This window comes from Megalops cyprinoides, chromosome 7, assembly GCF_013368585.1.
Source record: "Megalops cyprinoides isolate fMegCyp1 chromosome 7, fMegCyp1.pri, whole genome shotgun sequence".
NCBI lineage: Eukaryota > Metazoa > Chordata > Actinopteri > Elopiformes > Megalopidae > Megalops > Megalops cyprinoides.
This window is the reverse complement of record NC_050589.1, coordinates 39,301,537-39,327,652: the sequence shown is the minus strand read 5'-3', so window position 1 is coordinate 39,327,652 and position 26,116 is coordinate 39,301,537. Positions and strand designations below refer to the sequence as shown.

Sequence of the window (26,116 nt, the reverse complement as noted above, 5' to 3'; positions counted from 1 at the left end):
GATATTCGTTTTTTGGGTAGGTATTCGGTTTTCAATTTTGGGATTCGGATATTTGTTTTTTTTTTTTTTTTGCTAAATGTAGACTGTGAAAGGCAAATTGCTAAATACATTTTGTCAGCACATTCTTGTAATATATTTATATTTTTTAATTGCACTGATAAAATGTGGAAGTCTATACCATCTCAGCTTGGGTGCCTGACACCCCTCTCACTCACAGCAGTGAACGTCACAGTGATGGGAAAGTAGCCGGCGATCGTCTAGTTCCTACTTTGGACTTGAACAGAGGGCATAATGGTTTTGACCGACCCCTAGCTTAGTTTGTCACCCTGGGAGGATGCTAGCTGCAGCGATGCCATGCTTCTCTCTGCTTCCAGTGGGACGTGAGACCATTTTTAAATGCTGCGGCTCCATAAGCAGTGACGGCGATTGGTGTATAGGATGGGTTAAATGCAGGGGACAAATTTCGTTTCAATGTATGCAAATACTGAGAAATGACAATAAAGAAATTATAAATAAATATAAATCTCAAATCTTAAATTTGTTGGAGCTAGTATGCTGTTTCTGCGCTTCTGTTTTACAGCGCTTTTTCAGGCGTTGTCTCTGTTTTGCAGCCTGTTATGAGAATTTATGTAGGTCTATACTTCATCCGTGATAAGAAAAAATGTCACAAGATGTGGGGCAGAAGCTTCGAATATTCGCTGTTGATTACTACCGAAGCTCCGGAGCCCAAAGAATGGTATTCAGGATAGCCCTAATTACATCATAACGTGGTGACTGCAGGGAGTGCTGGGGGGAACAGAGAAATTACATCATAGCCTGGTGATTGTGGGGGGTGCTGGGGGGAACGGACACAGTATAGTACTGGGGCTGTTGTAGCTGTGGAGAAGCAGAGGGCGGCTGTGCATCAGAGTTACACAGTGATGTAAGCCGTTTTTCTGACTTGGGGTGAGTAGGGTGAAATGGAGAGGTACTGCTGTGTTGAACCGCTGAAAATTATTGCAAGGAGAAAGAAAAGTAAAGAGTCCTTTCCTCCGCTTTTGCTGGAGGAGTTGGGCCTGGGAACATTTTCAGTGGGATTGTTGGTGTGTGGTAACAAGGCCTCCTTATACATATTGCCATAATGTATTTGCTGATTAAAACACTTCTGTATAAATTTATACCTGGATGTTGGAATATTGAGTCCTGTTTCAGGTGGTATCACTGGATCATTGGCCTCAATGGTGGTTTTTCTGAAGTACTTTAGACCTACCTGCCAGCTCTGCACCCTCTCACCTGCTTTTTCCCTGAGAGGTGTACTCTCTGGCTTGCGCCCTTGCCCAACAATACAGAGACATGTCTCTATACTGAGTCCAAAAAAACAGGCCAGTGAAAGGAAGTGTACATGCCCCTTCTCGTTGTAAATATGTTTAGATGCAGCCAGTTGGTGACTCATGCTGTATGTGTATGCGTGCATGTGGGCTAAGAAGATGCACAAACTCCATACATATTTACATTGTTTAATATCTCAACTGTATTTCAAATTAGGTTGATTCCTAATATCAGTGATGGCATCTTTAACTTTAAAACGCATGTTTATGAATATATGTACAAGGTACAGCTGGAGCATACTCTATTCCATTGTGGGAACAAGGAGAGTGCAGATCGGCCGCAAGGGAAACGATGACTCCAGGAATTAAACGTGTTTGTGTTGGATTGTGTCCTTCCAGTGATCTCTCCCGTTGGCACAGAGACGGAGTTAAGATATTTGTCATGACAGGTACAGATGTGTTATTCATAACTCTCATATTGATTGTTTTGTTGAGATTTTCAGCATGGGCAAATGAGACAATGTCCATAAGAAATCTGAAAGTGGTGCTTCCAAGACTAAATTGAGAAAGAAACCAGTGATATGGAGTCAAGTAGTGATAAGGCAAAAATATTGCTGAGATATTCACTCAGTGACCACTTTATTAGGTACAAATGTACACCTGCTTGTTGATGCAAATATCTAATCAACCAATCATCTGGCAGCAACTCAATGCATAAAATCACAAAGACATAGTCAAGAGGTTCAGTTGCTGTTCAGACCAAACATCAGAATGGGTAGGAAATCTGATTTAAGTGACTTTGACCGTGGCATGATTGTTGGTGCCAGACGGGGTGGTTTCAGTTTCTCAGAAATTGCTGATTTGATATTTTCACACACAACAGTCTCTAGAGTGTATAGAGAATGGTGCGAAAAACAAAAACATCCAGCGAGCGGCAGTTCTATGGGCGAAAACGCCTAATGACAGAGGTCAGAGGAGAATTGCGTGCACAGGCTCACCAAAACTGGACGGTAGATGATTGGATAAACATTGCCTGGTCTGACGAATCTCGATTTCTGCTGCAACATGCAGATGGTAGGGTCAGAGTTTGGCATAAACAACATGAATCCATGGATCAGGCTGGAGGTGGTGGTGTAATGGTGTGGGGAACATTTTCTTGGCACACATTAGGCACCTTAATACCAATTGAGCATTGTTTAAATGCTACAGCCTACCTTAGTATTGTTGCATGTGCATCCCTTCATGATCACGGTCTACCCATCTTATAATAGCTACTTCCAGCAGGATAATGTGCCACGCCACAAAGCACGCATCATCTCAAACTGACAATGACAATGAGTGAACATGACATCTCTAAGGAATGTTTCCAGCACTTTGTTGAATCCATGCCACGAAGAATTCAGGCCGTTCTGGGGGCAAAGGGGGGTCCTACCCAGTATTAGAGAGGTGTACATAATAAAGTGGTCACTGAGTGTAGATACAGTCTAGAGTGAATAGAGTAGACAAAGATTCTGTTTTCCTAATGGAATATGATAACACAAAGTTCCAAAACTGGTATCTATCATATAGGTTTTATTTCAACACAGTGGCTGTTTTAGGGCCTACTCATAAATGTGCTGTATGTGGTAATAAATCATGCTGACAGAATCTGTGAGAGGTGCTTATGTGAAATTACTGTATATGTGGAAAAAGATTCCTTCCAACAATTGCTTCTATAACTGTAGATCTCAAAGATTGTAGTTTTACATGTTTTATACCATGTTTTCCTGCATAGCCAAAGTAATCAGGCCTAACTGTCAGAAGTGATGTTATTAAACTGTACAAAGACACATGTTCTCTAGAACACCAGATCACATGGGAGAAAGCACTTTATTTTTCACAGTGTCAGAAAGGTTAGCCTGTCGTGCCCTATATTCCTGTCCACTGCTCCCGTACAGGAAGTGTAATCATAATACCACCTTCAAAGATACTTGCCTTACCACTTTTTCATTGTTTTTTTTTTTATTATTTTGTTTTGACAAATGGTGATTGTGGATTTCAGTGTGAATTTCTACATGTATAATAGTGGTTACAATAAATATCAATAAAATGTATTGTCTAAAAAGTGAATAAAAATATTGGACAATCAGTCTTTTGTATTTATGACTCAAGCTTACATGGACTGATTTTTAGGGCTGCCCCGTAACAGTCGACCAAACGTTAGTCGATGAGAAGAGTCTTAGTCGACCAAGTTTTCATTGGTTGGTTAGTCGTAGGAAAAAAAAACCCTCAAACTTCATTTTTTTTTTTTTTGAATGAGAAGTTGTGGCTATTGTTTCATGTGTCATAGTCATGATTATTTGAGTAATTAGTAGGCTACTTTAACACATCCTGAAGTTTGCCATGTCAGAGTTTCTCAGTTTAGAAGCAAGTCAGGTTTAACTGTTAGGAATCATTGTGGGGACGATTGTAACAGTTGTTTCTTTTGTCCCTCTACAATAACAACCATACTTATATTATTATACCGAAGTTGTTCCACATTTGTACAAAATGGCACCTGGTATTGACAGAACACACACGACTTGTTGATCACAATGAAAATTGGTTTCTGTCTGTAGCGTTACCTTTTAAAATGACGTTTACGTGTTACTTTCGTCCCGGCTCTCCCCTAAGTAGCCTAACGTTATTATCCCTTTCGCACTTAACTTATTTTTATGCAATGTAGCGCACTGTTACGTTACATGGTTCTCATGTTTTCATTAGCGTTATTAAGCTTCTCATAGTTTTCAGTTAGCATTTGCTATATTTTTTAACGTTAAATCACTGTTTCCTCAAAGCTAAAATTAGCTAGAATTTTTCCAAACTAGTGTTCTAATCGCACAGGTTTTAGCATACGCGCTAAACGGCTAATCACACCGGTGTGACAGTACTCGCCATTATGCTATGTAATTAATGGCCTAATTAACATTAATGAATTGCAAAGTTAAAGCTGTATGCAGCTAAACAAATATATTGTCATATGCGCTATTAGGCTTATCCAAGTGTTCGTGGGGACTGGAGAAGCTATTACTGCATGTTTAACTTCATGTTCTGTTTTTCATTTATTTGTTTTATAAGTTATTGTATTGGTGTTACAAGTTCATAAGTTGTATTATGTTATACTGTGTTGTAATAAATTAACAAAATGTTCAGTCTCCTTGCTGGTTGTTCCGACACATTCAGAATCATTATCACTTTTGCCGTAAGCATTGTCATTAACAGGCGGCTCGCTTTGTGCATGCGCTTGTAAAATTTATATTTTAAAGGCTCATTATTGCGGTTTTGTATTTCTTTGTAACTTAGCACAGTGTTAACAGTGTTACTTATAACATTCTTCCTCAGCCCTGAAACTCAAACCATTTTCTGATGCCTCAAAAATATATATATTTTAATTACATTAATGTCATAAACGTGCTGGCTTGAACAAACGACTACTAGTCGACTAGGAAAATCTTTGGTCGGGGGCAGCCCTACTGATTTTCTCACAGTGGATCTTTGCAATCACAAATGTCCTCCTTCAGAATAAAACCAGCTGCATAAACTGGTGCAAGAGCGGGGTGGGCAATGGCTTTCACTTGCTTTGATCCAGAGCAGTTTTGTCACCTATTGTTGTGAAGTGCAGTGCTGCATGCAATTACTCGGAATATTCTGTGCAATTCAGATGTGCTGTGGCTCAAAGTGCTCTGATCCTGCAGTTATCAATGGGTTTTGTTTACTGCAGTTTGACCTTTCTCCTCCTGCAGAGGCTCCGACATAGACACTTGCAGGTCACCCAGAGGAACAGCAGGATGGCAGTTGCAGCAGTGAGTAGTAGAGCCAGCACATCCACATTGTGGTAGGCATACCAGGGCATCCTGTAAGACTCTGTGCGCAGATGTGCTGCACCCCTGTGCCTCATGACAAACTCCAGCCAGAAGATGGCGCTGTCCATGGGCTTAAGAGGCTGGTCGTGGTGCAGTTTGGACAGTCTGCGCATATTGTCCCTGTAGGGCTTTTTTTTGTCCAGGACATCCAGAAGAGCTTGGGTCAGGGACTCTACATCCAGAGCTGTCACCTCCAGGACCCGTGCCGCACCCCTGGCCTCCAGACGCACCATGTTGTCAAACTGATCAAAGATGAGTGGAAGCCCCACAACGGGCACGCCATGATAGATAGCCTCATAGATGCCGTTGGTGCCCCCATGTGTGACGAAGGCACGGGTCTTGGGGTGTCCCAGCAGGTCATTCTGAGGCAGCCAGTCCAGCAGCAGGGTGTTGTTGCCGAGGGTGGAGGGCCTCTCCCCCAAGTGCCTCCACACCACCTTCTGAGGCAGGCGGGCAAAAGCTGAGGCAATGACTTCTGCCATTTCAGGTTGGAGGCTTCCAAGCAGTGTTCCTAGAGACATGATCACGACCCCATGCTCCCCAGAGCTCTGAACAAACTCTTCCAGCTTTGCAGGCAGGGGCTGAGATGGCTGGCACTGGAAGCCGCCCATGTACACCACATTGGGCATAGTGGGGCGCGGGAACTCAAAAACAAAATCTACCCGCATCAGCCACAGGTCAGCACCTTGGATGAGGGAATAAACATTAGTGTCAGAGCCAAGAAACTTGTCACATACTTCTTGGTAGAGGGGTCTTGTGATGACAAGATCAATATATACACCAATCCCGTAATGCAGGAGATTTTTCAGCTTGTTGAGGAAGCTCATGTGGTCAGACACGTGGGAACCAATGGTGGGGATGTAGGAGAGCGGTGAGGGTGCAATTGCAAAATGGCCCTCTGCATTGGTGATCCAGCGGACATTGAATACCGTGGGCAATCCCAGGTACTGCCCTAGCACCACTCCACCTGCAAAGCCAGGATCAGTCAGCATTAGGTCAAAGTGTGTCTCCTTCAGTTTCTCCACCAGGCTGGAGTTCTCCAGGATGACCCGCACCATCTCCACACTGGAATGATGAGCATCTGACAGCATAGACAGGGTCTCCTGCTGCAAGGCAATGAAAGCCAGAATGGACACATCTCCTCTGCGTATATCCAAGTTCCTCTTGAGGAAAGATGCCATGTACTGAGGGTCCTCCAGGCTGCTGGCATGGGAGAGGGGGATCGTAATGGAGGAGTAGTGTGGGGTTTGCTCTGGGATGTACCAGCTCATGGAGGAGCGGATTACGGTCAGAGTGTGTCCCCGCTGGTGGAGCTGTCGAAGAAGTATGTTCATGTTGAGCCAATGGCTGCCATCTACTGGATACACCAAGATCTTGCCTGCATGAGACTCAATAGAGAGGACCCACAGACCAGTCAAGAAGAAGAAGAGGCCATTGGAGCAGGGGGAGAGCGGAACGTGTGCAGGTGAAGGCAGCATTAGTACTCTGAAGCAGAAAGATGGGAGAGGGGCAGGAAGAGAAGATTATTTATCACGCATTAAGGAATGTACGAAGCAAAAATGTGAGGAATATAGACTATACTGTGAAATGCAGAAAATGTCAAACTATTGCACATGGTAGTCAGATTTGCATGTTTAGCTGCCTCAATTCATGTGCCTTCCATACTTTTAAAACCAAGGTGTAACTTCCCAAAAACAACAATTAATCCTACATATAATGTGAAGCGATGACCTGAATCCTGAACTGAGCTCATTTTTTCATCTACAGATATATATGACTATTCTCTTCAAGGTTAGATACTGACTGCACATAGTGTATATGATAATCTCTAATATGATATGCTAATCTGTGATATATCTCCTCAAGAATTACAAACAAAACTGTAGGTTGGCTATTTTAGTTATTTTAGCTGTTCTAAAAATATTGATATACATACATTTATTACAATAACTGCACAGTCAAATAATAATGGTGAATACTCAATGTTAAATTATGTTAATATTTGTGTATGTATGTGTATATTCAAAAATATATACTTTTGGAATTTGTCTTGGGAATAAAAATATATGTGTCAAATTTAAACAAGTGCCAAGAATAACTCATTAAGCCATTCACACAGAACAATTATTTTGAAGATGAGGGGCCTCATTTTTCAGTGCAGAACTCCTAATAAGTTTGTCGTTGCCACTCAATGTAGCTGGCATAGGGATCACATTTATTAATTATGCTTATGGCTCTGATATGGTTTGTTCCCACATGAAGTTGCTATGAAGATGAGCATAAGCCAATACCTTTAACTGAGTATATTTGGTGGAAACAAGGAAATTAATGCTTACAGAGGTGTACTGATGCCACACTAAAAACAACAACAAAAAGTTACTTTATTTCATGATAATATCACGTTATTATTGGCATGACATGCCATTCTAACACAATCTGATCAAATTAACATTGTATAATTGTTCAAGTGAGAGTTGTCATTTACCATTGTCATTTACCAGTACTTCCAATAATCAGCAATTCATTTGCAAATAATTCATTTAATAATTCATAATAGTTCATTTGCAAAAATAAATTATTTCTCGTTTTTTCAGGACCATTTATAATGGAGGATTTGGAAAAACACACAAGAGTGCTGACTTTTTTGAAGGATCTTATCATGTTGCACTTGGGTGAACAAGCGTTTTCAATAATCGTGATACAAATGAAATTCCATTTTCTTTTCCTCACCCCTTCATCAATGATATATGTTGACACACAACAGATTTTTGTTAAAGAACATGAGTGCTTTTATTTGGATCTGGAAAACTCCATTATTCACACATGCCAACAAGACAACAACCTCACAGTCAGTCTCTACCTTACAATGACCTGGTTTAGATGATCCACATTGTTATTTAGAACAATGCCAAATGAATGTAGGCAAGTATTAAAAAAGTCTGACATGGCATCAGACTTTTCTCATCAGCGGTCTTATTTATTTTATTAGGTGAGCCCATACTAGGAAGATAAAAATGTCTTTGTGTATAATTTACAGTATGTGTGATCTCTCCAGTGTCTGCTTGTTCACAAATATCCCCTCACATCAGACAGTACAGAACAACTGGTCTATATTGTCATTATGGGTGAACAGTGAATATGAATGATTACATGATGACTGCATTCATATGTCAATAGGATCTGTTCTATACCTGCTGTAAACTGATGTTGGCAAATGAGCAGCGTCTTCTCCTGGAGCTGTCATTCTGAAACTATTATGCAGTCTGTATCATAATACTGAACATTTATACTATTCTTTAATTGTGGAAGTATATTTAAATATTTATTTATATAATCTTAGTATACATTATCAATATTTGATCTAATTTCATATTTATCTGAACAAATTTGATTTCTAGCCAATATTAAGGTAAATTGTGATTCATTTTTTGGTCAGTTTGATTGGCTAGTTATAGAATAATTATATTTTGCAGCCAGGTAAACTATGTAAAACAAGAACATTTGAATCAAGGAATAGCCTAATATTTTTAATGGCATTTCTAAATACAGTAACAGGACATGCTAACAGTGAGTCACTATACTGCAATAAGATATTCTGAGCTGAAATTAATGGCGAAAATGATAAATTTTGCCAATAAAAAACCTGGGGAACAAAACATAGTCAAAACTGTCATAGACAATCCAGTTGTGGACCTTCTCATTCCCCTGTGTACTGGGTTTATAATATTCATACTCATATAATTAACGTTTTAGGATTTGATATTTGCTGTACAGTTAGTGTTGTCCATGACATTGTCTGAAAATAATGACAAATGAACTAGCAAGCAGATTACTGTCATTTCTCACAAAACTGGGTTGTTCATGCTCTTTCTATTACACTTGTTCACAAGGAAATGTTCCAATGCACTGTGTGCAAAGACAAAAACATTTTCACGTTAGCTTTATATCCTGTATATACAGTAAATCAGGTCCCAAAAATAGACTTAGTCCCCCCACCCCCCCCCCCCCCCCCCCCCCCCCCTCCTCACTGTTCAGAGACCACTGCAGCACCCAGTGGTGGGAAATATACAGTTTAATGCTCATTGTTACTCATTCACAGAATACCATGCATTTACTTAACCACAAACTGTTTGTCCCACTTTTTACTCCCAAGGAAATTGAATAAACCACATTCTTCTCACTAGGAGGAAAGGGGAAAAAAAAACCTGATGACAAAGAAGGAACTATTACTCTACTTCAGGTATAAAATGCTGAAGGTGTGCTGAATCATCTGGCAAGTTGGCACTTTTTTATTATTTATAAAATATTTGAGGGGTTACCTGTTTGTCTCTGGTATATTATTCATTTTTTAAAGATTCTAATAGAATTTCTAGTTTATTTTATTTACAAAGTCATAAACTTTACATTTGTGTACCACATGACACATTACAAGTTTGGAAATGGTCATCTTAATACGTTTATATATTAAATACATTTAAATCTCATGATATTGCTGAAGCTTTTGTTTATTTGTTTCTCTCCTTCGATATTCATGTCCTCCAAAACACACACACATGCACATACACACACATTATGTAAACAGAAATGGAGCACTGTAGGCCTACCTGGTCTTTGCGCTGGCAGAATACAAACAACAGGAGTTCTGTGTACGTCTCAGAATGACTGATATTAAGTGAAGCCGGTTAGAATGTAGTGTAGCTCCACGCTGTGTGTGTGCGTGTGTGTGTGTGAGAGAGAGAGAAAGAGAGAGAGAGAGAGAAGAGAAAAGAAAATAAAACAAGAATGAACTTTAACCTATTTTTTACAGCTCTTATCCCTTCTATAGCTGAAGGAGAGAGAGGATATTTGATCTGAAGCATGTGTTCTTTTCAGAATACAAAGTTTTTCACAGGGGCAGATTAGGCATGGAGGATTATAAACTCTGGATTACTGCTTTATGCATTGTCTGTCAAAACCACTGTAAGAATTCCAACTTGCAAGACAAGTTGGTTCTGGCAAAACAATGTTTTATTGCAAAACAAAAGTAGTATAGCTCACATTGTAGCCATACACTGGGAATTGCAAGGCGGATCGAATACCAAGAGCATAGAAATCATGACCTCTGTTTATACCCCATAAGACCCTCCCCATCAAAGAACCTTTGTGTGAAGGTATGTATGTGCATTCAAAAGAGGTAATTTCCTGGAGTTGGGCTGGGCTTGAGATGGGACTTTGGATGTCTTAGGTGTGAAGGAAGCTGATCAGTTTCCCCTCCACTTGCTAACTCAATCACTTCCATCTCACCTTAGTGGTGCTGTCTTGAAGGCCCATGGTTGTTACCACCCTTGTATGCATAATCCACTTACAGTGCCTGTGTGTCTGTATTCAAATCATCATCCTAGAACATTGGGGACCATCTAGTACTTTTCCTTACGTAATCCCCCCTTAAACCTTGAAGCAGCGGCAATGAAAGGTTTACCCAAAACATAGCATGACCTGGAATACATTTGACACCATTAATCAGTGGAAATCATATAATGATTGGACAGGGAAGGATGTTAGAGTGCGGTTGCCTGTCTCCACATACAATCTACACTCCACCTTGCGCCAAGTGTACTTTTCTTTCCACATACCCAAGATCCCTCTTCTGTTGCCTTATCAGGGATTGGAGATAAACCATCAAGGCCACCACCAGCAGCAGCACAGCCACAGCTGCCTTGAACAGTATGTCACAGTATATGTCTTGGTAGTTCCCTTTTGCCACCGTTAGCCCATTGATGTAGTAATGCTCTGACAATTCCTTCTCATGCATACACACTCTGGGCCTTTAGTTGTTCCTCTTCCTGCTGCTTTTGAATATCGCTCAGTACCAGTGTTGAGGGTAGGACCTGGAAATGCGTGCTCATGATAGGCTTTTTTTAGCTTAAAAGAGGAGTATGGAAATGGGCACGTCAGAGGACGATTTGGGTCCTAGCTGTTCCATTTCCAGGTAGCTTGCTCCGCATCTTGTACCCCAGGTGGACACTGCTGTGGCTGTTGGCGTTTCGGGGAAAGCTGTCACTATAGTGAGGTAGGCTTACACTATCGGATTGCATATGTGTTGTTATGTTAAAATGTTACATTGAGCTAGCCTGACTTTGTTCTTTGTTTGGACAAAGTATCGATAGATGCAAGACTAGCCAGGCTGCTCTGCGGGAGCAAGGGGCGTGTGTTCCATGCTGTGACAGGACGGGATGGAAAAGTTGCCTGTTTGTTTGTGGGGGTGGCGGAAAGCTGCTTTTACTTGTCAGACGGTAGGTGTATTCCTTAATGTGGATGTAGAATTTCACCTGCATTTTTACTGGGAATGCCCACGAACGGCTCATAAGTGTTTATTTGTGTGTGTGTGTTTTTTTTAGATTCCTTTCTTCGGTTGTTGAGCCGCTGTTCTTTATGTTAGTTTTCCTTTTGGCGTCCTGGTTGCGGGGCGTGTATATGTGCTGCTCTCCTTTTTCTTTTGTGTTGTTGGGTGAGACAGGTGCTAGCCCGGTGTGTGGGTTATAGGCCTAATTAGCTGGCAAGCTGGTCTGTGTTTAACTAGGCTTGCTGTGATCATTTGTGTAGCGCTGGCTGTCTAGTTAGCCTTTTTTTCTCGTTTCTATTTTCTTATTCATTTGTTTGTACATCACCTGCCTTTTCCTCTCTCAGGTCAGCAAGGTGAGGGCAAGGTCTTGGGGTGCAGGGAGCTTTCTGCGTTTTGAGCTCTTGTAAACTGCACGGGTCACTGCGAGCTTCGCAAGGATTGCCATTATTATTATTGAAGTGTGTAGTGTGATATATACGAATTCCCTAAGATTGCGGTGGTAGTTGCTCTGTGAGTGCAATATAGATTTTTTTGAATGTCACGTGTGTATTCGGCTCAGCATTAGCTCCCTGTGCTCGCTCGACTGCACTGGCTAAGCTTGGGGGAAGCCAATTTGGGGTTAGACCTACTCTTTTTCTAAAGATGTGTTGTATTTTATGAACTTGGGAAGAATAAAGGAAATTTTTTTTTATTGATAGCGTTTTTGTGCGTATTTTTGGGAATTCCCTTCCAGACATACACTATATGGACAAAAGTATTCGGACACCTGACAATTACACCAACAGGGACTGTAATGACATTGTATTCAAATACATATACTTTAATATGGAGTTGGTCCCATATATATAATATAACAGCTATAGCTATAACAGCTTCCACTCTTCTTGGAAGGCTTTCCACAAAATTTTATAGTGTTTCTGTGGCAATTTGTGCCCATTCATTCTGTTATTTGACCTCATTTATGAGGTCAGGCACTGATGTTGGACGAGAAGGCCTGGCTCGCAATCTCCGTTCCAGATCATCCCAAAGGTGCTCGATGGGGTTGAGGTCAGGGCTCTGTGCGGGCCAGTCAAGTTCTTCCACACCGAACTCATCAAACCATGTCTTTATAGTCCTTGCTTTGTGCACTGGGGCACAGTCATGTTGGAATAGAAAAGGGCCTTCCCCAAACTGTTGCCACAAAGTTGGAAGCATAGCATTGTCCAAAATGTCTTGGTATGTTGAAGCATTAAGTTTGCTTCACTGGAGATAAAGGGCCTAGCCCAAACCCTGAAAAACAGGTGTAGCCAAATACTTTTGTCCATATAGTGTAGCAGTGCGCTGTAAGGAAAGGGCCCAACGGCACGCCCATCTGGCAGAGCAGAGAGAGGTATGACCAGGGTTATGTCACATCTTTTCTCGTCAAAGCACAGCTATCTATTTTACAAGATAATGATTAGATAATATGTAAGGGATAATGTACAGTGAGCCGGTCATAATTGCGAAATAAACTCTGACTGGGTGATGCAGGACCCCGATGCGATGCTGTACATTATCCGCTTATTACACGGCTACTTACTAAAGAAATCAATAATTTGACACAAAATAATGATTTAAAAATGATTTTATTGATTTTTTTTAATACTTTTCTCCCGAACAACAAGCAGGTTTCTCTTGAAATTCTACGTACCACCGCCGCAACTGCTGTCTTCTTGGTCGACTTTCCAACTAACCAACCTCATGACGCAGTCAGTGACGCAACGGCATTATGGCGGCAAGCCAGAGCGAAAGCATACGTTAGTACCAAACATAAATCTGTTATAATTTAACGTGTAATCGTTTTACATCTTAAATTTTCTCAAAATAAATTCCAACACACTTAATTCTGTACAAAACTCATCAAAATTAGGCTGTTTCATGTCCACTTTAAATCGGGGTTAATTATCTTATTTGCCATGCAACCCACCATGCAACATCTTTTTGGGATTTTTTAAGACAAGAAAGAGAACTGTGCAATTCAAATCAAAGGAAAGTGCAGCGTTGTTTTCCCCCCCACGGCGTGGGCGTGGCCTAAATGCGCTCTGTCTCTATAGTCGTTCTGGTGACATTGCAGTCAACTTTACATTACGCAGCATACATTGAGTGGATATGATGATAAATAAAAAAGTGGATATGTTGGTGGACTGCAGAGGCTTTGTTTTAAAGCCTTTTTATCGAAAGATCCAACAGTACAATAACAAGATACATTCATAAAAATTTCATTCACTAATGAATGAAAAAGCATTTCATTCATTAGTATCAAATATATACATGTAATTCTACAATGAAACAGAGACAATGCATAAAAGTGAAATAAATAAATAAATAAACAGGGGTATTAATATATTCATTAGAAAGAGGATATGAAATTAAGATATATTGCAAAGGTGCAAATGGCTTTTGAATTCAATATACCGGTGAGACTTTGAAAATATTGTTTAATATCATTCTTATAATGGTGGATATTTGGTTTCCTTTTGGCCCATTTGCATTTATGTATAAAAAATTTCCCATATAATATCAGTAAATTTAGGAAGAAAACGTAGTTGTGATTAATATTCTTGTTCTTTTTCTTTAATCTTAATTGCACTCCCACAACATTCTTCAAACAAACATTCCATATCAATCCAATAGAATTTTGTATAACCACAATCATAAAACAAATGCATAATAGTTTCTACTTCTTTGTTACAGAATGCACAATACTCAGAGATATCAAATTTAAATCTTTTAAGAAACTGGTTAGTTGGATATATTAAAGCTTGGTTTATGCTTCTGCGTTGTACCCGGGGGTACGCCGTCGATTCAACGCGGAAGCATAAACCAAGCTTAAGGGTATAATTTTAAAGGAGACTTCCCAAATCTTATTAACAAAGTACTTGTTATAGAAGGTCCAAGATTTTTTCCAATTAATATTCTCAAACTAACTGTTCCAATACTGTTTATTAAGAGGAGTTGCATAATGATTTATCAGCTGTCTAAAGAATCTGCTCCTACATTTGCTATCCTTATATCCAAACCATTTAATAAAATTTCTTTTTGAAATACTGACTGTACATTAGAAATAGAACTGCCTTGTAACAGTCTTGAGTACCCAGCTGGTATAGCATCAAACACTATACTATATTCTCGTGCAGTAATTGGAATGCCAAAAGGCTTTAAAAATTCAGTGTAAGTAGATAACCTTCTTTATTAAACAGTTGTGAAATCAGTAATATGCTGTTACTAACCCATTTATCATAGAATATAGATTTATTTTTATATTTCACATTCTTATTGTTCCAAAATACATAAATTATTAAACTCTCCACTAGGGCTTTTTAAAGGTCTTTGAGGGTAGCAATCCTTAGTTGGATCACTGATACAATTCCAGTCTCGTCCAAATATCAACTTGGCATTTCTGAAAGTATTTAGTAAAACACAAATCTCTTCTTCAAATTCCTCAAAAAGGATTATGATGTTTCTATGACTATTATTATAACCATATATATTACTCAAAATAAAAATATCATCCATAAATTCAATAACTAAAATAATCCACCTACCAGAAACATTAGCAATATTTTTTTAGCACTTTGCCTTGAAAAGACCCCTTCAATATTGCTACACCTGCAGAATTACTATTGCCATATGCCATCCAAATATTGTCTCCCCATTGATTCCTCCAGAAGTTAAGATCAGAAGATAAATTACAAATACCTGGGTGTTCACCTTAATAACAAACTGGACTGGAGAGACAACACTCATGCCCTGTACAAGGAGGGTCAAAGCCGCCTCCACCTGCTGAGGAGGATGCTATCCAAACTGGCATCCATCATGGACAACACCTCCCACCCCCTGCGTGAGGCTGTGGTGGCCCAGCTCCTTCAGTGAGAGACTGCTTCACCCACGGTGTAAGAAGGAGCGCTACCGCAGGTCATTCATCCCAACTGTGGTCAGACTGTTTAATAATACCATTGGGCAAGAAACCCCATCACTCTGTAAATTGATACTATGGTTTTGGCACATCTCTCGTTGCACTCAGTGCTCATTTCTGCACTGTACTTTTAATGTACATTTATTTACTATTTTATTGATCCTGACTTATATATAATATAAGATATATATATCTTTGTATTTTGTATTTTCTTTTGTATTTTTTACCTTATTGCACTTTGCCACTCTTGCTTTTTACCTCTGTCTTAATGCTGCTGTGACATGTGAATTTCCCCGCTGTGGCATCAATAAAGTTCTCTCATCTCAAGCATGTGTCTCTTGTAAAAAATAAAAATCTGCCTTCAGGCTTTCACAAAACATAAAAATAGCCTTCCTCTTAAGGTTTTCTCAGATACCCCTGACATTCAAAGAGTAAAGTGATAAAGACATAGTCTACTAAACAGTAGAACTGTAGGCTAAAAAGTAGCTTCTTGAGTTTTAGAACTAGAGAAATGGATTTTCTTCACCTTTTGAACATTAACATAACTCTGAACAGAAAGAACTGACCTTCATTGACCCATTTAGATTTTCAATTGTAAAACAACAAAATGTCTGAATAGCGCTAGCTGAACATATCATATATCCTATAACTGCTTTGGAATGCCATAGGCCTACACACCACTGTAGATCCAGATTTCAATTATCTAAACTTCATTAATCTTCACACTTTAATTTCACGACCATCGACGATGGCTTTGGCACCTACAAAAAATGCCTTTTGCCCTGCTTACGTGCTTCTTCGACCAGTGGCCCCAGTTTGTTGTGTGTCTCTATATCTTTCGTTGTCAGGTCTTCCCCAAATTTTAGCTGATTTGCTTCAAGGAATCCAGAATTCTTTGCACATCTCCATGCCAGTTCTCTTGTCGATCTAGATGTTAATCTTGTAATTACCACTCGTGTTTTTCCTTTCTCCTTTTTCCCCACCCTGTGACTCACATCGATGAGGAAACGCAAATCTTCTCCGGCGTCTGAAATAACGGCTTTGCAGACATCTATCACGTGTTGTTTCACTTTTTCACCTTCTTGCTCTGGTAGACCGTAAAGCCTCAGATTCCATCTCCTGTTATAACATTCCATCTCATTCAGCTTTTCTTCCAAGACCGTAATTCTCGCTCGATGATCGTCACTGGCTTTCTTAACAGTAGTGATTTCTGTTTTCACATCTTGAACTTCTTTATAAAGAAACTCTGATGACTCCTTCAGAGCCTCAATCGTGTCAGCATTTTTCTTTATCAATATGGCAAGACTGTCAGCATTTTCTTTTATCTTGTCGGCTACCAACCATATGATGTCATCTTGCAGCTCGGAGAGAGTAGGTTCCACTCTGCTTGGAGCAGAGTCTGGTTGAGTGCTAATCTCAATCTCCGATTCCATATAGGAGTGCATGTCCATGGCTCTCACAACCTCCATCACATGCTGGGCAGGTATACCTCCACTTTTCGTACCTGGAGTAGTTTTGTTTATCTTTGGCTTTTGGTCTCTTGATCTTTTATCCGCCATAGTGTTGTTCACCTGTTAACGTTAGTATCCGCTACTCTGTTCATAGCTATCTTGTGCAACCAAGTCCAACAGAATGTTTAAATAGTCATAAATTGCTTCATATATATCCCAGGCAAACAGGAATCAGCATTATATTCACGCTCAATTGTTCCTATCCGATCTAATTCAATTTAAAGGTGAGAAAATCGCTTAAATTTGCTCAGCCATGCATTATTTTGGCTGCCATCTTGCCCGCCCCCGACTGCAGAGGCTCTGGTAGACTGGATAAGAGATTTCACAGTCTGTTACGTCCCTGGACATATGGTCTGCTCCCGCTCTCGCGCTGTTCCGCCCTCCTTGTTCTTTTTTTCCGCAGATAGGCGCCCCGCTGCGATTGGGTGAGGAACAAGAGGGAAGATTTAAAGGAGCAGCACTTTCCCTCTTGTTAATCCCCGTTTGTGAATTGAGCGATACGGGATGATGCGCGTTTGTGTACGTGCACTCTCTGTTTTTGTGTATTTGTACATAGTTGTAAATACTTTGTGTTACCGTTTTGGGATTTACCCAGTGGGTAGTAGGGGGTGGGTGCCGTTTTCTGTTGGTGTTTTTTTTTCTCCTGTTTTCGGATAGTTAGGGAGGCAAGGAAGAGACTGTATTTTGTTTCCTTACTTTCTTTGGTTAGTTAATTTATTCCCCTTCTCCTCAGTAAGTTTTGTTCTGTTTGTTATTTTGGCCTTGTCCACCCCTGAAGTTTTGTGTTAATAAAAGAACCCTGGCTTTATTTACAGTGTCTGTGTTCTGGACTGGAGACAAGAAAGCGGGGGTGTCCACATGTTTTATTTTATGTTACACCTCACACCAGACGGGGTCATAACACAGTCCTATGAAATTAAATAAGGTAGCACTTATATTCGTAAGTGCAAATACATGCCGTTGATGCCATTCTGCTTATCGCTAATTCAGTTCAGTTATTTTCAATGTACAAATAAAGTGTTGGCATGTTAACGCCCACTTTTTCAGCGGCCAGGTTCCGGAAGTAAATTTCCCATTCATTTCTCCCATAGACTTTTCAAAAATCAGCATTTCAAGACGGAAATGCCTGAGAAAAATTATACGCTAGGAAGAATTGTATGGGACAATGGCTTGAATGGCGCCAATCCCCTACGAGATGGATCATGACATTATTTAAATTGATTCTGAATTGATTCTTTGTTTTCTACAAAACAAGTCAGGGAAGTATTAAATAAATATTGGGACCTTACTCAAAAATATCTGAATAACTGCGGGAAAAGACCAGCCATACATATGTGGCCCACAGTTCTAATTTGACATCTGGGCCAAATACTACACTCAACAACTGGCCCATATCTTGTTTGCTGCCTTAAAGACGGTGCCACCTCTGCCACACCTGGGCCGTGTTCGGTTCATATGCCTCACGCCAGTGCCGACTGAATGCCAGCTGTGCCAGCTTCACGCCAAATCTGGACCAAATGTCTCTGCTATGTGGGAACCTAATGCACAGCGGGAAATCTCCAGGCCAGAATTTTATTATAAAATTCTCCAACCAATTAACACCCTTGCTTTTAGATATGTTTGAGGATTCTCTTCAACAGGGCACACTACCTCCAACACTCACCCAGGCCTCTATCTCACTGATCCTTAAGAAAGACAAAGACCCTAATTTGTGTTCCTCCTATTGCCCCATATCCCTCCTAAATGTAGACGAAAAATTACTTGCTAAGGTCCTCACATGTAAGCTGGCAGCTGTCTTACCATCTATCATATCCACTGATTAAACAGGGTTCATCAGAAATCGGCATTCCTTTACAAATATACGAAGACTGCTCAACATTCACTTCAAAATTCACTCCCCAGCTTTCTCCGTCAATCCTGAAGTAGTTATATCTCTCAACGCGGAGAAAGCTTTTGATCGAGCTGAGTGGAGATATCTGTTTTTCACACGCACTGCTGATACAGTTTTGTGATAGGCTGCTTCATGGACAGACTGTATAGTTAATATCCACTGGAGGGAGAGTTATAGCTGCTATGCCAGCTAATCAGCACGCATGTTTGCAAAGAGGAAGGAATGAATCTTTTAGACTAGCGATTTAGTACACTCAGTACACCTCAAAGATTCGTTCAAAAAGATTCGTTCATTCACGTACTGCACATCACTAGTGTGCACCAATTCTCAGCGTTCTCAATTTCCCCCCTTTCGCATGGAACACACCAGGGATGTCCGATTTCCCCCCTCCTTTTCGCTATTGCCATCGAGCCACTGTCAGTTGCACTCAAAGCTAACAGTTTTTTTTTCAGGTATTAGGAGGGGGCAATTGAACACAAAGTATCTTTATATGCGGATGACCTCCTTCTTTATGTTTCAGATCCCATTAATTCTGTCCTGCATATTTTAGCCATACTCAATTCCTTTGGAACCTTTGGGTACAAATTAAATCTGCATAAAAGTGAGTGCTTTCCCATTAATCAGTTAGCCCAGAGTTTCTCAGCTTGATCTGCCTCTCAAGCTGTCAGGTACAGGGTTTAAATATTTGGGAATTAACATTACTCGCTCTATCTCACACTTATATGAAAAAAAACATTACTGCCCTAACAGCTAAAGTAAAAGATGACTTGCAGAGATGGAATAACTTATACCTTACCCTAGCAGGCAGGGTACAAACTATTAACATGAATGTTCTTCCCAGGTATTTGTATTTATTTCAATGCTTACCTATTTTTGTTCCCAAATCCTTTTTCCGTCACTTGACCCATTTATTTTAAACTTGATATGGAGAGGGAAGACCCCAAGAATCTCTAAATCCTTGTTTCAGAGGAGAAGACAGCAGGGCGGATTAGGTCTTCCAAACGTTCAATCATATTACTGGGCAGCCAATATGCATAAAGTTGTACTCTACAGAATAGGCTACAGACCCAGATAGTGGTTGGATTCAATTAGAGGATAAATCTTGTCACTCCTCATCTCTAAAAGCCCTGGTGTGTAATACCCATCTATCCAATTTAAGACAGCACTTCTCTAATCCCATGGTTATTGCCACCCTGAAAATTTGGAAGCAAATTAAGCAGCATCTTGGCTGGACCTCATTACTTTTAACCACTCCCCCCTGTAATACTGAATTATTCAAATCAGCCAAGATTGACTCTGGATTTGCCTCTTGGCGAAGGCAAAGTCTGGCCTCCCTTGGCGATTTTTATATCAATAGCCTGTTTGCTAGCTTTGTGCTACATGTGCTCCACTTTCAACCTTAATCAGACCTGTCTAGATATTTCAAGGTCTGCAATTTTGCCAAATCAAATACTCTATCATTTCTGTGGGTTCCACCAGCTTCGGGCATTTACTCTCTGTTGCTGACATCTCAAAAGGCCAAATATCTTTTTTGTATGATCTTATATCCGCAAATAAGTCCCCTGCACTGCAAAAGATTAAGACAAATTGGGAATCAGAATTAGGTATAACTCTATCGGAGGAAAGGTGGGATGCAGCATTAAAAGCTGTGAATTCTTCCTCTTCGTGGGCTTAGCCTTATTCAAGTCCCCCATAGGATCCATCTTAGTAAATCTAAATTATCAAAAATATACCCAAACATTTCTGACACATGCGATAGATGTTCCCTAGCACCAGCATACCTGACACATATGTTCTGGTTGTGCCTGAGGTTGGTGGAACATTTCTTTAGCGCCAACTCTGAGGTATTCAAGTTAACCCTTGATCCATCCCCCCAGATCGCTATCTTTGGCATTCCTGAAGAGGGCACGGGTGTATACGCTATACAAGCAAATGTGATTTCCTTTGCATCTCTGATTGCACGTCGCCGTATTCTCCTTCTTTGGACAAATCGCTCACCCCCTTCAAATACATCCTGGTTATGTGACCTAATGTCATTTTTGAAAAAAATTTACAAATATTGGCGGCCTCTCATCTCTTACTTTGAAAGAACGAAATCTCTATCACTGGACTAGGGTCTTGGAATTGTGCCCCTTTAAATCTTACTTGGCACCTGCCAATAACCTTTACAGTGATCCAAGGTTGACAGGAAATTTGCTTGCCCCAGCTGCTCCACTAGATCATCAATCTGGGGCATAGGGTCAAACTTGCTTTCGGAACAGCTTCCGAAAGTCCAAACAGAAATGGAGGCTGCCATCCTTCTTGGGAACCAGAATAACTGAGCTGCTCCACTCAGTTTTAGATGGCTCTATCACCCCCTGTTCCTGCATTGATTGCAGCTCTTCTTTCAACATGGGGAGAAGATGCTCTGGCACCCTGTAGATTGCCTGGCACACCGGCATCGATGTGGTGCTGTACCAGCTGCATTCTTCCTGCCTTTTCGCAGAACAGCTGGCTTGGTAAACACTGCAGACACTGTTGTTGCCTTCCTGGAGACAGATGCTCTAAGTCCAGCCCACCACTCTGCTGTCCAACGGGAAAGTACTGCTCAGCAGCTTCCTCCGCCTCTTCCACCACTCTGATGTAAAGGGCCTGCTCAGACATTCCTTGCCATGCAGTCCACTTCTTTAGCATGTTGACATGGAATGTCTGTAAAGGCCTCTTCCGCTCTGGCATGCAGATTTCATATGTTACTAGACCCATCTTTCTGGTTACTTGTTATGGCCCCTGCCACTTTGCCACTAGTTTGTTCTCAGAGGTTGGTAAAAGCAACAGGACCTCGTCGCCTGGCTCAAATGTTCTTGTTCTGGCCGTTCGGTCATACCAGCGTTTCTGCTCTGCCTCTTGATGGTTGATCTTCTCCCTCTCCCTCAGGACATCTAGGGAACCGCGAACCTGGTGAGCATAGATCAACTCAAAAGGAGAGAATCCTGTTGAGGCTTGGGTCACTTCATGGTATGCAAACAGAAGAAAAGGCAGCCATTTGTCCCAGTCTTTGCTGGTCTCAGAGACAAATTTCCGCAGCATAGCCTTCAAAGTTTGGTTAAAGCGTTCAACTAAACCATAAGTCTGAGGGTGGTAAGGGGTGGTTCATCTGGTAAACATGGAGTAGTGTACGGCTCATAAAGTTTGGGCCTTGGTCTGTTATCACTTCTTTTGGAATCCCCACCCTAGAGAAAAGCTGCAACAATGCCATAGCTATTTGCTTAGCAGTCACCTCTCAAAGGGGAAAAGCCTCTGGGTATCTGGTTGCATAGTCACAAACTACCAAGATGAACCTGTTCCCCAACTGACTTCTCTCCATGGGACCCACTATATCTACCCCAATCCGCTCAAAGGGCGTGTCAATGATTGGTAAGGGAATCAGCGGAGCATGGGCTATACCCTTGCCTCCTGTCAGCTGGCACTCAGGACAAGATTTGCGGTATTCCTTTATGTCTTTGTACATTTTTGGCCAATAGAATCTCCTGGTAAATCTTATTAAGGTTTTCATGAATGCTAAGTGCCCTGCCCAGGGACTTGTGTGTGCAAGCTCTAGCACCTGCCCTCTGTTTTTTTTTGGCAATACCAACTGTTGACCTTCCTCACTGATCCTGTATAGCAGGTCCCTCTCCATAACAAAGCGCTCCTTATGAAGGACTGAATCTGCTGCAGCCCTCTCTTCCACTATGCGAAAACAGTCAGCTAGAGTTGGGTCTTCCTTTTGCACTTGAGCTAGATCACTGGGAAAAATTACTTCACCTTCCTCAATCTCTGGAATCCCCACATCTGAATCTGCCTCCTCAAATGGCCCTGCTATCAAGTTCCCCACAGTCTGTCTTCCCCTCTCACATCTCTCCTCCTGTGTCACATGTGGGTCCCCCTCTTCCTCCTCCCCGCTAAAGGGCATTTCAAGAAGGATGTCTGCCTCCTCTGCCTCCATCACTGGCTTAGTTTCCTGTACTTTAGCCCTGGCCCTTGTGATTACCCCACACCAAGCAGTATCTTTGATCAAGTCTGGGAGAACAGGGAAATCAGTGCCTAGAAGTACAGGGTAAGGCAACTTTGGGGCTACTCCTATATTCATCAAGAATGCTTGGTCACATATCTCGATGTACACCTCTGCAGTAAGTAGAATACTGGGGTCTCCATGAACATTATAAATGGTCACACTTTCATTATCATTGCGCAACTCTCTTGGGGCAACATGAGACCTTATCAGGCTATATGAGCAACCTGTATCTACCAGGACCTGTAGGTGTTTACCATTTAACAACACTGTCAAATACAAATGCTGGAGACACGCGATGTGTATTCGAATACAAACGCTGGAGACATGGTATGTGTATTCGCATACAAAGTGATGTCGCTACATCAAAGTCAACTATTGTCAATTCTCCAATATGCACAGGTCATACGGAGGATTGAAATTGCGTTTCTCTCAGGCCCACGGTAACAATACAACAGTTAGACGTAACACAGTGACAGACACTGAGAGACAAGAACAAGAATTTTCACAGATATACAATAAACACAAATGGCTCAATAACACAGACATAAATAAAAATGTGTGACATTTGTGACAGAAACAAGCTACAAATATTTACAACAAGGGCATCAAGGCACATAGTAGGTTATAAAAATATAAATATAAATTCCACAGGATGGTGTTAGAAAGTGCAGAGTGGTTCATAGTGCAACAGATTGTAGCAGCTGATGTAGACTGTTATGTAAGTAAAGTGACTGTGCAGATCTGTGTGAGTTTGTGTGTGATTAATGTTGGGAGTAGGAATGGGTGGAGAATAGTCCAGACTTCAGCATGGGGGAGGGGGGGGGGGGGTCAAAGTTCAGTTCTGTGTTGGAGTGTTGGAGCAGATGGCTGAGGGAGGGAAGAGAGTTCAACTTCCCAACAGCCTGGTGGATGAAGCTGTCCCTCAACCTTGAGGTACAGGCCTGGAGGCTTCTGAATCTCCTCCCAGATGGGAGGGGACTGAAGAGCGTGTGCAATGGGTGAGTGTGGTCACCAGCAATTCTCTGTACTTTACGGGCTAGGCGTGTGTTGTAGATGTCCAGGAGGGAGGGGAGTGAGGCACCAGAGATCTTTTCTGCTGCATCCACTATGCGCTGCAGGGTTCTCCTGTTGGCGGTGGTGCAGCTTCCAAACCACACAGTGATGGAGCTGGTAAGGATGCTCTCAATGGTGCCACGGTAGAAGGAGCACATAATGGGAACTGGGGCTCTGGCTCTCCTCAGTTTGCGGAGGAAGTAGAGGCGTTGCTGAGCTTTCTTGGCCAGTGATGTGGTGTTGTTTGACCAGGAGAGGTCCTCTGTTATATGCACACCCAGAAACTTGGTGCTGCTCACCCTATCCACAGCTGCACCATTGATGGTCAGAGGATGATGCTGGGTGTTCTCTCTCCTGAAGTCGACAACCATCTGCTTTGTTTTCTTCACAGTCAGGGAGAGATTGTTGTCGCCACACCACTTAGCAATTTGGCTCACCTCTGTCATGTAGTTAGCCTCATCTTTGTTGGTGATGAGACCTACCACAGTTGCGTCATCCGCAAACTTGATGAAGAGGTTGGAGCTGTACTTTGGTGTGCAGTCATGGGTCAGCAGCATAAAGAGAAGAGGGCTAAGCACATCCCTGAGGGGCCCCAGTGTTCAGTATGATGTTGCTGGATGTGTGGTTGCCAACCCAAACTGCCTGTGGTCTTCCAGTGAGGAAGTCCAGTAACCAGTTGCATAGTGAAGTGCTAAGGCCCAGGTGATCCAGTTTCTGAATTAACTGCATGGGGATGATTGTGTTGAATGCTGAGCTGACGTCTATGAACAGCATTCTCACATATGAGTCCTTCTTTTCCAGATGGGTGAGTGCTGAGTGGATAGCAGTGGAGATTGCGTCATCTGTGGACCGGTTGGCTCGATATGCAAACTGGAATGGGTCCAGGGAGGGAGGGAGGATGAATTTGATGATGTACTGAATGACTAACCGTTCAAAGCACTTCATTAAGATGGGCGTCAGTGCAACAGGGTGGTAGTCATTGAAGCGGGATGGAGATGGCTTCTTTGGCATAGGTATTATTGTGGTTGCTTTGAAGCAGGTAGGGACAACTGCCTGGCTCAGGGAGGTGTTGAAGATGTCTGTAAAGACATCTTTGAGCTCCTCTGCACAGTCCTTCAGCACACGGCCAGGTATGTTGTCGGGCCCAGCAGCTTTGCGGGCATTGATTCTGTAGAGGGAGCTCTTCACACTGGCTGGGGATAGGCACAAGACCTGGTCGTCAGGAGGGGGTGGTGGGGGTGGTACATCTGACCGGAGCCAAACGGCACCTCTTGACGATAACTGTATGCGGAGGACAGGTTCCCCATGACCATATATGGACCTCACTTCCATCTGAAGTTTGAGTTTGAACTCTACAGAGCCAATTAGGTTACAAGGCTCAGGTAAGACCCAATCAGAGAGGGAGCTGTTTAGCTATGCACAGCTCCACAAAACCAATCAGAAACAGCACCCTTGCTGGTCATTATAACTCACATGTAAATGTAACTGTATAAAAAAACGAAATGCTATACTTGTTGAACTTCTGATCAATGCTGATGTTCCCATGGCCGGCTGTGCAAATAAACTCTCCTGTCTTTTGCTACGAACATCAGATCTGCCTCTTTGTTGGAATAAAACTTATTTTGCTCCTCTGGGAGTTGACTAACAATGGTGGTAACATAAAACAACCCCCTTGTCCTTCACTTTCCCTTTTACTGGCAGAGGTTTTGTAGCTACTGGTTTAGGAACCCTACCCTGACTGCTAGGGACTACATCAGAACCACCACCCCTACCCAATCCCTCAGACTTACTCTTAGCCTGGTGCAGTACTCCAGCGAAGCAGTAGGTCCCAGGTCCCTTGCGAGCTGCTACGAAAGTCTCTACCAGCTTTGCTGCTTCAGCCGCTGTCTTTGGGTCACGTTCCTTCACCCATGTTTTCACCTCTGAATAAAGGACTCTCAGGTAGTGCTCCAGCACTAATGTCTCCATAAGTGCTTCCTTGTCACAGTTGTCGTACATGACCCACTTATAGAACAAGTTCTTGAGTCGGGTGTACAGCTCTTGAGGAGTTTCATCAGTAGGCATTTCCATGACTCAGAACATCTGCCAATACGTTTCAGAGTTGATTTCATACTTCTTGAGTACAGTCTTTCACTGTGTCATAGTCCTTTGTGCTGTTGGGGCTCAGCGCCACAAAGGCACTCAGGG

General features: G+C 41.8%; 1 protein-coding gene across 1 annotated transcript; it reads right to left on the bottom strand.

Annotated features, from left to right (window-relative positions):
- Positions 1-5,037: 5,037 nt before the first annotated feature.
- On the bottom strand, positions 5,038-6,585 carry ugt5e1 (UDP glucuronosyltransferase 5 family, polypeptide E1). Its single transcript, XM_036533472.1, has one exon. The coding sequence runs from the start codon at positions 6,520-6,522 to the stop codon at positions 5,038-5,040; it is 1,485 nt and encodes a 494-aa protein (XP_036389365.1). The 5' UTR covers positions 6,523-6,585.
- Between the last annotated feature and the right edge of the window lie 19,531 nt (positions 6,586-26,116).